Source organism: Hibiscus syriacus, unplaced genomic scaffold (genome assembly GCF_006381635.1).
Source record: "Hibiscus syriacus cultivar Baekdansim isolate YM2019G1 unplaced genomic scaffold, ASM638163v2 tig00110418_pilon, whole genome shotgun sequence".
In the NCBI taxonomy this organism is placed as follows: Eukaryota; Viridiplantae; Streptophyta; class Magnoliopsida; order Malvales; family Malvaceae; genus Hibiscus; species Hibiscus syriacus.
In genome coordinates this window covers 1,375,419-1,390,986 of record NW_024062730.1, presented here as the reverse complement: position 1 = coordinate 1,390,986, position 15,568 = coordinate 1,375,419, and the positions used below count along the sequence as shown (strand labels likewise).

Sequence of the window (15,568 nt, the reverse complement as noted above, 5' to 3'; positions counted from 1 at the left end):
TATCCAAATAAGTGTTAAAGTATACCTTTTATGTCAATAAGTGTCTATATTTTTTTAATTGGATGTTTAACTTTATAAATGTTAGTATTTTAGATGTTTGAAATAACAATAACGTTAATTTTTTTTTGTTAAATGACATGTATCATAACTTAAAAATTTTGAAATTTATTTTTTAAAATAAATATTAAAATATTATTATATTTATTTAAAAAATCTAACTTTTATTATATTATAAAACAGCACAAAAATCGTAAATCCTAACCTTAATTCACCGTCACATCCCTCTCCGTCCACGACCTCCGCCGTCGAAGTAGTCCTTGCCATCATCCTAGTTATATGTCATCGTAGTTGTTGTCGATTCACCGTCAGAATCGCGTGGGATTGCAATTTTCATCCTAAGGTTCACGGAATTTAAAATTCAATTTTTCGATCGTCGATTTGTCACAATTTCATAGGATTTTGGTCATCGGGGGAAAGGGACGTCGGGTGTAAGGATTGTAACACCCTCAACCCGTATCCGACCCGGATACAAGTCTGAGGTGTCACATTGACTTTTCAAACTTTTAACTTTTAATGAAAACCAATGAAATTTAAAACTTTTATTAAAATAACATTGTCACGGTACACGAGTTAACCAAAATAAGACAAAACTAATCAGAGCATTTGTAACTAACACTTTTCTTACATGCCAACACACTACATACAACAAAATACCTACTGTGACTTTACTTCTGATCTGATCGCTGAGTGGAGATATGTTGATCTGCAAATTCCTATTCTTGATTCTCCTGCTCTTCGAAACCTACGTGTAAAAACACTTACACGCTAAGTCATAGACTTAGTGAGGCATAATTACATAATAAAGAATTACTAAAAATATAAACATGTCGTCTACTATCCAAACGCAATTATACTATCATATCATCATTTATTATACCACATATGAGATAATATAAATCATAATAATACCATATTAAGATACAATTATATACATCCTCGTTATGTCCTATTTAAGCCCATATACACTATTGAGAACCCAAGGTATACGAGTATTATGAGGTTGTGCACATGTATGCTGTCACCACAGCTCAATGAATGTTCCGAAGGACCTATCCAGAGGTCATAAAGATCTTCGGTAACTATCCAGAGGTCATAAAGATCATCGGTAACTATCAAGAGGTCATAAAGATCCTCGGTAACTGTCCAGAGGTCCTGAAGAACCTAGGTAAACTATCCATATGTTCCTTAGAACATAGGTATACTGTCCATATATCTCGAAAGACATAGGTAGTTCTTTGACTCTTGGTATGCCAACTATACCTACAGTTCTCATAACTCATATCATGGGCATTATCTTTTACCTTATTACATATTCACACATCATATCACATTTTTCTTTTTCTATAGCTCTTTATCACATGTTCATATGATCATCTATACTTTTTCATATACCATTACATACATCATACATACATACATGCATACTACATACATACATACATACATACATACATACATACATACATACCATACATACATACATACATACATACATACATACATCATACATATACATACATACATACATACATACATACATACATACATACATACATACATACATACATACATACATACATACATACATACATACATACATACATACATACATACATACATACATACATACATACATACATACATACATACATACATACATACATACATACATACATACATACATACATACATACATACATACATACATACATACATACATACATACATACATACATACATACATACATACATACATACATACATACATACATACATACATACATACATACATACATACATACATACATACATACATACATACATACATACATACATACATACATACATACATACATACATACATACATACATACATACATACATACATACATACATACATACATACATACATACATACATACATACATACATACTACTACATACATACATACATACATACATACATACATACATACATACATACATACATACATACATACATACATACATACTACATACATACATACATACATACATACATACATACATACATACATACATACATACATACATACATACATACATACATACATACATACATACATACATACATACATACATACATACATACATACATACATACATACATACATACATACATACATACATACATACATACATACATACATACATACATACATACATACATACATACATACATACATACATACATACATACATACATACATACATACATACATACATACATACATACATACATACATACTACATACATACATACATACATACATACATACATACATACATACATACACATACATACATACATACATACATACATACATACATACATACATACATACATACATACATACATACTACATACATACATACATACATACATACATACCTACATACATACATACATACATACATACATACATACATACATACATACATACATACATACATACATACATACATACATACATACATACATACATACATACATACATACATACATACATACATACATACATACATACATACATACATACATACATACATACATACATACATACATACATACATACATACATACATACATACATACATACACATACATACATACATACATACATACATACATACATACATACATACATACATACATACATACATACATACATACATACATACATACACATACATACATACATACATACATACATACATACATACATACATACATACATACATACATACATACATACATACATACATACATACATACATACATACATACATACATACATACATACATACATACATACATACATACATACATTACATACATACATACATACATACATACATACATACATACATACATACATACATACATACATACATACATACATACATACATACATACATACATACATACATACATACATACATACATACATACATACATACATACATACATACATACATACATACATACATACATACATACATACATACACATACATACATACATATACATACATACATACATACATACATACATACATACATACATACATACATACATACATACATACATACATACATACATACATACATACATACATACATACATACATACATACATACATACATACATACATACATACATACATACATACATACATACATACATACATACATACATACATACATACATACATACATACATACATACATACATACATACATACATACATACATACATACATACATACATACATACATACATACATACATACATACATACATACATACATACATACATACATACATACATACATACATACATACATACATACATACATACATACATACATACATACATACATACATACATACAACATACATACATACATACATACATACATACATACATACATACATACATATACATACATACATACATACATACATACATACATACATACATACATACATACATACATACATACATACATACATACATACATACATACATACATACATACATACATACATACATACATACATACATACATACATACATACATACATACATACATACATACATACATACATACATACATACATACATACATACATACATACATACATACATACTACATACATACATACATACATACATACATACATACATACATACATACATACATACATACATACATACATACATACATACATACATACATACATACATACATACATACATACATACATACATACATACATACATACATACATACATATATACATGTCATCATTTATGTTTTTATCATACTCCTATAGTATTATCCTTCATCTCTTTTATCTCTTGTTCATTTTTCATCTAATAACTTATATAAATGTATATATATCACGTATACTAGTTCCTAGGTCCCATCACACTATCATATTTTCATATATTTGTAATCACGTAGTTTATTTTTCATATAATTCATGTCACCCCTCATATGATTTCATATTCATATGCTATATATTTCATATTCTTTCTTATGTCCTTTCTATACTTCTTATTTCATATTCTTATGAAATCATATTGATCATTTTAACTATTTCACATATTTAACACATTTATCTACCTATTTACACAACTCATATAATATATATATATACTGTAACATGTCAATACATATGCTCATTCATACATATAAACCATAACAAACACATCACACACACTTCATATACCTAATATAGATATCTCGTAACTCATTTAATCCCATATGACGCATATATTCATATATAAGCTCTAATCTGGAAAATATACTTACCACAATCTGCATAGTATATTCCATAATGCATATGGTATGAATTCATATAATCTTTAATAATATTGAATGAATCATGTATCAAGATATTAAATCTAGACTTATCGCAAGTCTAGAACTGAATATACTAACATAATCATGTTATGCATATGCACTCACCTTAGCCTTGTTTGAATTGAATCAATTCTAACCCTTCGATTACTTTGAAGCAAAGTCACGTTCAATATCTACATAATAATACATTGATACATATCAATATCCAATTAATATACTATAATCTATCATTTCTTAGACCAAAAGAAAGATTTATTTCTATTTCTCTTGAAGTGCATCGATACATTCAACAGTGCATCGATGCATTCTTTAGCATGTGCATCGATGCAGTACCCGTGCATCGATACACAAATCACTTTCGATGTTTTCATTTTAAGGGGATGCATCGATGCACTCCTTATGCATCGATGCACCAATTGCATTCGATGTTTCCATTTTAATAGGTGCATCGATGCACTTCCTGTGCATCGATACACACTGAACAATTTCTAGAGATTTACCCTTGATGCATCGGTGCACCTTGAATGTGCATCGATGCACATAGCCCATAAATCCAATTTATGCCCGAAAATCCCCTCTTTTCAACTTAATTACTTCATATATCATTCCATTTCGTATTCTTAACTTACTTACTCCTATTCAAACTCATTTATCTCGTCTTGAACCTTAATATTCTCTCCTCTTTATTAACTTCAAGAATTATACCAGATTTCCAACATGTTTCAAAACTCATTTTATCACTTCATATCTCTTAATTTAACCCTTGACAAGTCAAATTTATCTTCCAATTTGAGTAATGAACTCTATTTCAAGATTTTACCCAAGAACCCCAAATCTTTAATCCTTCCTAACTCCATCATACTTTGATTTTAAGATAACTTAAGCTTTCCTTAAGCTTAGTTATCATCTAATAATCAAAACCTAACCTTAAACTCAACAATTAATCCATAAACAAAGAAACTCACCTTTGAGCTTGGATATACGGGAGGAGGAAGAAGAAGAAAGAAAACTCTGGATAATTCTCATTTTCCACGTGGTTCCTTATCTTATAAAAGAAATATAAAAAGCTTACTTGTCAATTAACCATTTTACCCTTTAATTCATTCCATAATTACTAAATAACCTTCATCATATTTCTAATAAATCATTGAACTATTCAATTATCCTACTTTAATCAACAATTTCTAAAACTTTACAATTTGGTCACTAACCCGGTATTGAGGATGTTACAGGGATGACAAAAAAAAAAAGAACCCGTCGAGGAAAACTGAAAACCGAATTAAACGGGTCGGATTTGGGGATGATAAATGGGGACGAGATGGGGGAAAATCGAATTTTTTAAACGGGGATGGGTTTGGTAATCTCCTCCCTGATTACCCGAATACCCGGCCCGATAAATATTAAAAATAATTATATATATATAATATTAATAAATTTAAATTAAAAAAATATATAAAGGAGATTAGGATTTAGGAGAACACATCTTGACCTACTCGTCACTTTCCCCGCGGTGAAAAATAATCATCTAAGGTAAACGGTTATTTAAACGGGTAATTTTCACCTCGGTTATCCCCGCAGTGAAAATTACCCGTTTAAATAACCGTTTATGCTAAATGGGGATACCAGTTTCCCCGCGGTTTTCCCTGATTACCCGATGGGGATTCCCGTTTAAATCCCCGTAGTTTTTTAAGCGAGTGCGGGTATGTATTTTTTAAACGGGGACGGGGGATCAATCCCCAGCCCAAAACCTCCCCGTTGTCATCCCTAGTCTGGTGGAGTTTCTTTGATGGCAAAGGGCGGCAGTCAGCGTGTGTTTAGGAGTTGAAATGAAAGTTTTCAAAGTTTAGAGGTTATTTCAAAATTTATGTGTTTTCTTTTTTAAAATATATAATTTTTTTTAAATTTAATATAAAAATTTTAAAATTACTAGATTATAACACGTGTCACTTAACGGGCATAACTAATGCTGTTAACGGTCCATACCAAAAAATATATATACACTTATTTGGGGGGAAAAGTATACTTTAGACTCTTATTTTGAGATTAAGCCGTAAACAAATGTGAAATTTGGGTGAGAAATAGGGAGAAAGTGTGTTTTGTATTGTATTAAATGTTTTTAAAATCGGACCGGACTTTAAATCGGTTTATATAAAATAATATTTTTTTAAAATTTTACATAATATTAAAAGTAATATTAATATATATATATATATAACATTATTTTTAAGTTCACAATATTAATAGGTATAAAAATATCACAAGTCATAACATATATAAGTTAAATATCATAAAATCAAGTGAAACAAAATGATTCAAATCAACTACAACATAATATTTAAGGTCAATACCTAATGAAATTCATCAACAACTAATTAATAAAAGTATATAATTGATACAAGTATTAATCATCATAATTAGAAAATAAATTTGGGGCTAAAAAAATCATAACAAACGACGTCGTTTGATTTAATTTTTTTAATAAAAAAAATAGAACCGGTGAACCGGTTGAACCGGCCTGTTCACACTGATTTTACCGGTTTTTGACTGATTTGTTACAAAATTAGTTTTATAGGGTGACCGGACCGAATAGACAACTGATTTACGGTTCAATCGGTCGAACAGACCGATCCAATCTGATTTTCGTAACACTGATTATATTTGTCCTATTTTAAAACTAACGATTGATTTACAAAATTTCCAACTTCAAATTTCAGAATATTTTAATTAATTCCTTAATGCAGCATTATTGTATCAATCATTATCTTTTTAATAGTAATTAATTTAGGCAGGCTCAAAATGTTCACACATATATGACTCGTATATATCTACGGGCGATCGGTTCATAGAATATAAGATTATATTTAGAAATAATATTATCGGAATGTAACTTTACTATGAAAATGTTGTATTAGTTTATTTGATTTGTTTAGTAGGAATATAAAATTACAGTGTTTGGTTGGAGGAATATAAGAGTACTTGATTGTAAATTTTACCAAATTATCCTTGTGGTATATATTTTTAAATTTAAACTTTAATATTAAATTATAAATATTTGAATAAAAATTCATAGAAATATTTTAATCTTTATACTAACTTTTGAGAAAAATATATTTAATATATAATTAGTGTATTAAACTTATATTTTTAAATAATTTTCATAAGCATCATATTTATTTATATAAAATATAATATAATATAAAAAATAACATTATTATCTCGAATGAACAATGATATTATTTTTCAATGTATAAGATCTATTTTTTTTAAAAAATAACTTTAAATTAGAGATTATTTTAAATAATCATATTTTACAATCATATTATTTTTTACCTCATAAAATTATAAATTTTTAATATATTGAATATTAAAATATAAAATAATTTTAAATACTCAAATTTATTAATATTTCACTAAATTAAACTCTTTATATATTATTATTATATTTATAATTTTGAGTAAATCATAAAAAAAAGAATTGAAGAGGATAATGATTAAAAGATTTGATTAATATAAGGGTATTCTTATCCAAAGGGGTGAGAATTGTCTAATACCTAAGAATTTGGAAGTAATGACATTCTCACCATTTTAACAAAAAAATACTACTATTGGGAAAAGATTATTCCTTCTATGAATCAAACATGGAAATGCAATTCCATAAAATATTATTCCTCTTGGTAATGTTCTTTTCTGCGAATCAAATGACCCCTTATGGTTGTTTGGTTCTTGCCTTATGGAATGTAAGATTAGGGATGGTAATATATCGAGTTAGAATAAGTTTTTTATCAACCTAACCCAACCTAAAAATATGTATCCTCCACCTAAATTTGATCTGACCTAAAAATTTTATATCATCCACCGAATCTGTCTCGACTCGAAAAATATATATCTTCAATCGAATCCAACTCAACCCGATTTTTTAAAGTATAAGTCTGACCCGACCCGATATAAAATAAGAATTTAATTAAAAAATAATATTCTCTTCGTCCCACGAAAATGTCCCTTATTGACTTATTAAATTCAAAATTTTAAATTTTGATCATGATTATTTAAAATATTTAAAATAATTAAATTTTATAAAATATATATTCGAAAATTACTTGGTTGAAGGTTTTTAAAATATATTTTTACATATTTTTATCAATAATAAATTTAAATAATAACTAGTCAATGTTTAAAAAAATTGACTAAAAAAGTCAATAATAGACATGTTTTATGAGACATATGGAGTAAATTTTTTAACGAGTTATTATTCTCGGGTCGGATTAGGTCAGAGTTTTTTCACCCTCCACCCGAGCTCTACCTGACTCAACTTCGTGCCTTAAAAAATATAACACGGTCCGACCCGAACCTGATTTTTTTATAAAATATTCTATCCTATCAAGTTGGGTCGGGTCAAAACCCGTCAGATTCGGGTTAGATTGTCATCTCTATGTAAGATTACCTTTGGGAATGAGATTACCGAAATCTTAAATTGCGTGTTTAGTTGAAGAAATATAAAATAAGAAAAATGTATGTTTGATCAAATTATCCTTGGGATATATTTTTTTAACAAATTGAATTCTCAATATTAAAGTTAAAATATTTACATAAAAGTTAATATAAAATATAATTTTCTATTATTTCTAATTTTAATATTTTTCAATAAATTTTGCACACAAATAATTTAATATATTTTTAGTTTTTATTTAAAAATATTTAACATATTTACATCAATATAATTATGATTTATATTTAGATATTAAAATATTGAAAGATGTACATATTTAAACCCGTGTAAGTATATATTTATTTTTAGGTTGGGAGATGTACATACTTACACCGTTGTAAGTATGTGTTAATTGATATATTTCTTTTTATTTATGCTATATGCAGGGCTTGCTCTAGGGGAGCACCCCGAACAATCACTTAGAATCCCCAATTTTTATATTTATAATTAAGCCCCTAATTTCTTATAATTTCATAAATTTTTTAGTTTTTACCCTCATTTTCCATTTCTCTTATTAATTCATTCAATTTTGAATTAAATTTAATCATTTTTATATTAATAATTAGTACCCCTAATTTTTATAATTTCATAAAATATTTAGTTTTTGACACTCTTTTTCCATTTCTCTTATTTATTCATTCAATTTTGAATTAAATCTAATAATTTTTTCTCTTTTTTCAAATCTTACTAATCAATTTATCAAATACCCTTTAATTTTTAGTCTTCTTCAATCTAAATCTAACAATAAATTAATATATAATTTATTTATTTATTATTCAAAATCAAGCTATGTATCGTACATGCATTCAATTTTTTTTATATTTATTCCCTTTTAGTTGTATCTAATGTGTTTACTTAATAAAATAATAAAAATAATATATTTTCACAAAATTTAATCAATTTTCTATAACTTATTTATGTAATATTAAATTAATTGTTCAAAGTAATGAAAAATACATTAATTTTATAAAGATATATTTTTGAGTTTTCGCTCGAGGCCCTGAAAATGTATGAGACAGCTCTGGCTACATGTATGAGTTGTACAACAAAACATCATATCAAATTATATGACAAAACTAATAGAAAATATTAAAAAATATAATATAAAAACCTTTTATGAAAATTAATCCTAAATAATACATGTAATAAAATATATACAAAAAACACATACATAAAAATAATCAAACTAAAATAAAATTTTGATATATTTTTATTTTACTTCTTATTTTATATGCATCATATTATTTTATAATAAGTATTAAAAAAATTCATGAATCATTAAAAATAAATAAACTAGATTTGTACCCGTATAATTATATACAAAATGAATGATCGTTTTGAAATAATTATATTATTCAAGAGTATTATTATCCAAAGATGAGTGAATTATCTAATACCTAAGAAAATGGAAGATTGAGATTCCCGAGAATGCAAGGTAAAAAAGCACCGTATGTAATGTTTCATTACCTCCCGGTAGGAATGTTTTTGAACAAATGTGAGTATATGATTCTTGAAAAAAATTATTTTCCTTAATAACGATCTTTTCCTTAATCCAAATGCGGCTTTAATGTTTAAATGTGTGCAATATACATCAAACTTGATTTTATTCTTTGAATAGTGACAGAACTACCTTGGTCCCAGGGGATCATTCCCCCCCCCCCCCCAAAAAAAAAAAACCAGCACTATTATTTTCAAAAAATTATATGGATAAATCATGCTTTATTCCTTATTTTTTATAATTAATTATATTTTACCCCTCATTTTTTATAGTTAACTATACTTTGGCCCCTTAAACTAGAATCCTAGCTCCTACCCTATGTTTGAATATGTGTAATGTATTATTTGGTTACATATTATTCATGGTGCTTAATATGCTTGGTGATGTTGATTAATGACAAAGTTGCAAACGTGTGTAAACTTCGTTTAAGGTCATTAATGTTGTATTTGACGTGTCGTATAGGATGTGTTTGAAAACTTCGTTTAAGGTCATTAATGTTGTATTTGACGTGTCGTATAGGATGTGTTTGAAAGCCGAGAATTGACACACATTTAAACTATTTTCATATTTTGTTTTACTCGTTCATTTATTTATTTTAGATAGACTACTTATTTATTTCTTAAACTATCAATTATTTGTTTTAGTATTTAAATTTTTAATTTTTTTAAAATCATACTTAAAATTTAATTTTTGTTTCATTTTAATACCATCTATTAAAAACTTTAATTTTTGTTTCATTTTAATATCCGTTTAAAATTAAACTTTAAATTTTTTAAAAAATTGAAGGTTAAGATACTAAAACTGATTAATATCATATCCAAATTAATAAACAAATAAATTAGATACCAATGATTATATGAAATAATAATGTTCACGTTGTATGATACAACTTTATATTAAACAAAAAATATGAATGAAAACGGACTACATATCTTATCTAAAACCCAACGTAAAAGACTTATGCAAAAAAATGGGAATTCCAATTATATGGTTATTACAAATGTAAGAACCCCAGTTTTGTGGGTTTAAAAATAAGTCTTTTCCCTCTAATCTTTGTCAATCTGTAGTTGTAAACACCACTGTGATTCGGAATCATGTATGGATGACTTGCGGTACCTGTCTTTCACCGTTACCAGAAAAACTTTGCTCGCAGTCCGCCGCATCCGTCAGCAGAATCGGCTCGCCGATTTTCTGTTAATGCAAGGGGATACCAGTTAATCCAACGAAACCAATGGACAAGACGGCAAAATCACGTGAACGTGAAAGCGCACGCAAGTGTTCAACGAATTCGGTAGTAACAGTGGAGTCTTACCTCATTTAATAAGCAGTCACCTTGTTGTTCAAGTTCACGTATTTGTTGCATTGTCATCCCAAACCATTCATCGATCCAACCGAAACAATTCCGGTGACTTACAATGAAAAGAGCCCTTTCACCCTACATAATTGATAAATGATGTAAAACTGCTGCCCTTTTGTGTGTCAAAAGCGCACCGGACCTTTTCCGAGTGGTCTGCAGTTTAAAGTTTACATCTAAAACTTGAAGTTGAAGAAATTTTACCGCAAGCAACGCTTGCTCAAGTCGATAACCAAAGCCCCAATATGGTGCATCTATCGTCACCAGTTTATATGCCGTCATTACTGGACTGCAATTCTCCTGCAAATATGAACATCACATGTAATCATTGACAAACATATCTCGGTTGAAGATTTTATATGTATCCCAAGAAAGATGTAGTCAGTTAGATCCATTATCGCATCACAGGCTCGATATCTTGCCTATACAAAATCCTAATAAATAGGACAAGAATTCTATTTGTAGTTATGAGTAAGGCTAGTGACTATTGCTTTAGGAGGAGGGAACGAAAGGAGAAAGTCGAGGCAGAGGCAAGCATTACAAAATCCTAATAAATAGGACAAGAATTCTATTTGTAGTTATGAGTAAGGCTAGTGACTATTGCTTTAGGAGGAGGGAACGAAAGGAGAAAGTTGAGGCAGAGGCAAGCATAGGTTCAGTGAAGTCATGATTGAAATTCGAGCAAAAGTGTGGAAAAATCCCAACCTGCCATCCATCCAAAAGCGGACCACGGCCAGCTTTTGAGGATTTGAATTTGGAAAAGTCGAAATTGCTACTTCCGATAGCATAACTCCAACAATCTGTTTCGGATGAAGCGATATCTATGGTTTCTACTTGTCTGGCAGCCAGTTGTTCTTCATTTAAACCATGCACCTATTTGTAAAACTCATAGTTCAGAAATGCAAATATACAAAGAAAAAGAAGCGACAAGAAAGAATAACAGGATATAATGCAGCCTCCCATCGAATCGGAATTCCCAAAACATTTCTAATTACTGATGTCGATGCCAAGATTAGATTTACAAAGAAAGAGCTAAATACAATGACTTTCAAAGAAACAGACATTTTCCGACGTGCCATTGTCCGCCCTATGGATGGTCTCAATTGTGAGAGAGAACTTGGTAAAATATGGGCACTGCAAGAGTACAAGACTTATGAGGGCATAAATTCAAAGGAAATCAAAACATTAGTCATAAAACATCCTGAAAAATGTCCAAGGGAAGCAAAACAGTTACCTTGATCACTGAGAAACATAGGACCCAATTTGTAAACAACAGAAGGAAGAAAAATGTTAATACAACCTGTACAATAAACTCAAGAAAAGCGAAAGAAAACCAAAAAACCAACGTGCCTAAAGTACATTGCAAACCTGTTTTACATCTCGGGTATGCGTTCCATGCTTCCTCTTGTATTACGAGAGCATCAGTCGGTGCAATGCTCGTAAGCCAAGCAGGTGCTTTGCTGCAAACATTAGTACGAAAATAAGAAACACAAGGCAACAACAACAACAGCAACGAAAAAACAAGGTTTCCACTTCCATCTCACACACACACACACAACATATGCATATATACAAACATCCATACATAGGACTTTGGATGGTTCATCAATGTCTACAACAACACTAATACTAAAAAGGTTACAAATAAAGAACTGATTCAATTGACAACATAATCCGGGATGGACCGAGGGGAGCTGGCAGGGGAATAATCCGGGATGGACCGAGGGGCCATACATAGGACTTTGGATGGTTCATCAATGTCTACAACAACACTAATACTAAAAAGGTAACAAATAAAGAACTGATTCAATTGACAACATAATCAGGGATGGACCGAGGGGAGCTGGCAGGGGAATAATCCGGGATGGACCGAGAGGAGCTGGCAGGTGAAATCGTTCCCTATAAATTTCAAATTCTCATATAATTTCGTTATTTTCTTTGTATTTTCTATTGATAATTTGTTTTCAACTTCCTAAAATTTGATAAGTTCACCTCTAGCATAATAAAATATTGTATCCGTCCATGAATATAATAGATAATCTTGAAGCAAAAAGGTAATGAATTTACCTCTGCAGACGATAAACTTTAGAAGTGTATTGACCTTTTCCAAATACATCATCTTGGAAAGGTATGTTCTCCAAGACTTCAACCCCTTCAGCACCATTTGTACTCTGCTGCTGCATCTTCATCACCATGTACATTTGAGATACCTGATACTGCAAATCAAACATGGTGATGGTCAGCCAACAAACAAAGAAAATCACTCAATTTCAATAAACTTCTCAGCTAAAGTATTACCTCGTCCAAAGACATAGGCATCACTATTCGACTTCAGATTTTTCCCATATAAAAAAATCAGAAAGTCAAGGAAAACAAAAAACCAAAACTTTAATTTAAAAAAATCCAGAAAATTGAAGTGTAACCAAAACCCATGTGAGAAAAAATGATACAATTCCTTGAGTTGAACCATCTCTCTTGAATTATCGATCAAACTCCTTTGGAAATCTGCAAACAAACTCAAAAAAAGGGCAAAAAACTGTCTTCTGGAAAAGAGAGAGAGAGAGAGAGAGAGACCGAACAAAGAAGAAGATTAGAGAAGAGAAGCTTTGGAGTTGGGGTTTAGAATGAAAATCAAATCGTTGATGTCGTAGAAAATAAACCCGAGGACCAGTCATAGGATGAGAAAGTTTATTCATTTTGTTATAGGAAAATTATGCAATCATCCTTGTATGCAATCATCCTTGTATATATATAAATATTGGAATTTAGTCCCTGAAATATAATGCACATAGGATGAGAAATAGTCATTTTGGGTTTCTTTACATTTATTATATTATAGGATGAAAAATATATCAAATTATTGTAATAAGCAAAAAAGTAACTATTAAAAGCTAATAATTTTTATAATTTGATGTTTTTTAATTTACATTTATTATATTGATTTGACAATTTTAATAGTTTTAAAAGCTAATGTGGTATTGTAATTGTCATTAAAAAGTTATTATATTAAGGATGATAAATGATCCTTCAACTATAGGATGCTATTTTATTGAGTCCCCTTAAAAGTTATAAAACGGCCCTTTCATTATAAGGTGTTGCTTTGTTGAGCCCTTCGACTATTAAAAGTTACAGAATGATCATCATATTATTCATATGTTTCAAACTCGTTCTTTTTTTTTAAAATTGATGTCAGAATGAGCTTGACATTAAATTATTGACTGAAATATCATACTCGTTTGAAATTTTGGGTTAGATTTTATTATATCATATCCAACATATTAACATCAAACTCAAATCGTCATCGATTTTTTAACGAAAAATGATGAGTTTGAAACATATAAATAGCCCAATGAAAATTTTATAACTTTCAATAGTCGAGAGACTCAACAAAACAATATCTTATAGTCAATGGATTGTTTCATAACTTTTAATAGTAAAAAAACTCTATAAAGCATCATCCTATAGTCGAGGGACCATTTGTATATTTTACCCTTAAATTAATATAAAATAGTTCATGAGTTATATCCGCTATGGAGATTAAAAGAGAAATGGAAAGAAATAGCGAATACACCGAGAAGTAAATAAGCCTTAATGATTAAGTATGAAATTTCATTTTATAGGGCGTGTTAACATAATTTGTCCTTTATTTGATGGCTCCGGAACGACGTCGGATTTTTCGAGGAAAGAGAAAGTGAAAGTACAACGTGGATGCCGACCGTTGACTTTTTTGTTTTTGTGTGTTTGGTCGGCTTGAACTG

At 29.2% G+C, this 15,568-nt stretch overlaps 1 protein-coding gene across 2 annotated transcripts; it reads right to left on the bottom strand.

Moving 5' to 3' along the window:
• Positions 1 to 11,405: 11,405 nt before the first annotated feature.
• Positions 11,406 to 14,398, bottom strand: LOC120124375 (phosphatidylinositol transfer protein 1-like). Of its 2 annotated transcripts, none has more exons than XM_039143079.1 (10): positions 14,261 to 14,398; positions 14,109 to 14,152; positions 13,878 to 14,026; positions 13,179 to 13,270; positions 13,045 to 13,052; positions 12,873 to 12,944; positions 12,516 to 12,683; positions 12,015 to 12,110; positions 11,769 to 11,891; positions 11,406 to 11,647 (listed from the first exon to the last, which is right to left on the bottom strand). In XM_039143079.1, exons 2-10 carry the CDS (start codon positions 14,127 to 14,129, stop codon positions 11,549 to 11,551), a joined length of 828 nt encoding a protein of 275 aa, XP_038999010.1. In that variant the 5' UTR covers positions 14,130 to 14,152; positions 14,261 to 14,398; the 3' UTR covers positions 11,406 to 11,548. The 2 variants fall into 2 exon arrangements, with proteins under 2 accessions (XP_038999010.1, XP_038999009.1); XM_039143078.1 differs by having other exon boundaries at positions 14,109 to 14,139; positions 14,261 to 14,395.
• Between the last annotated feature and the right edge of the window lie 1,170 nt (positions 14,399 to 15,568).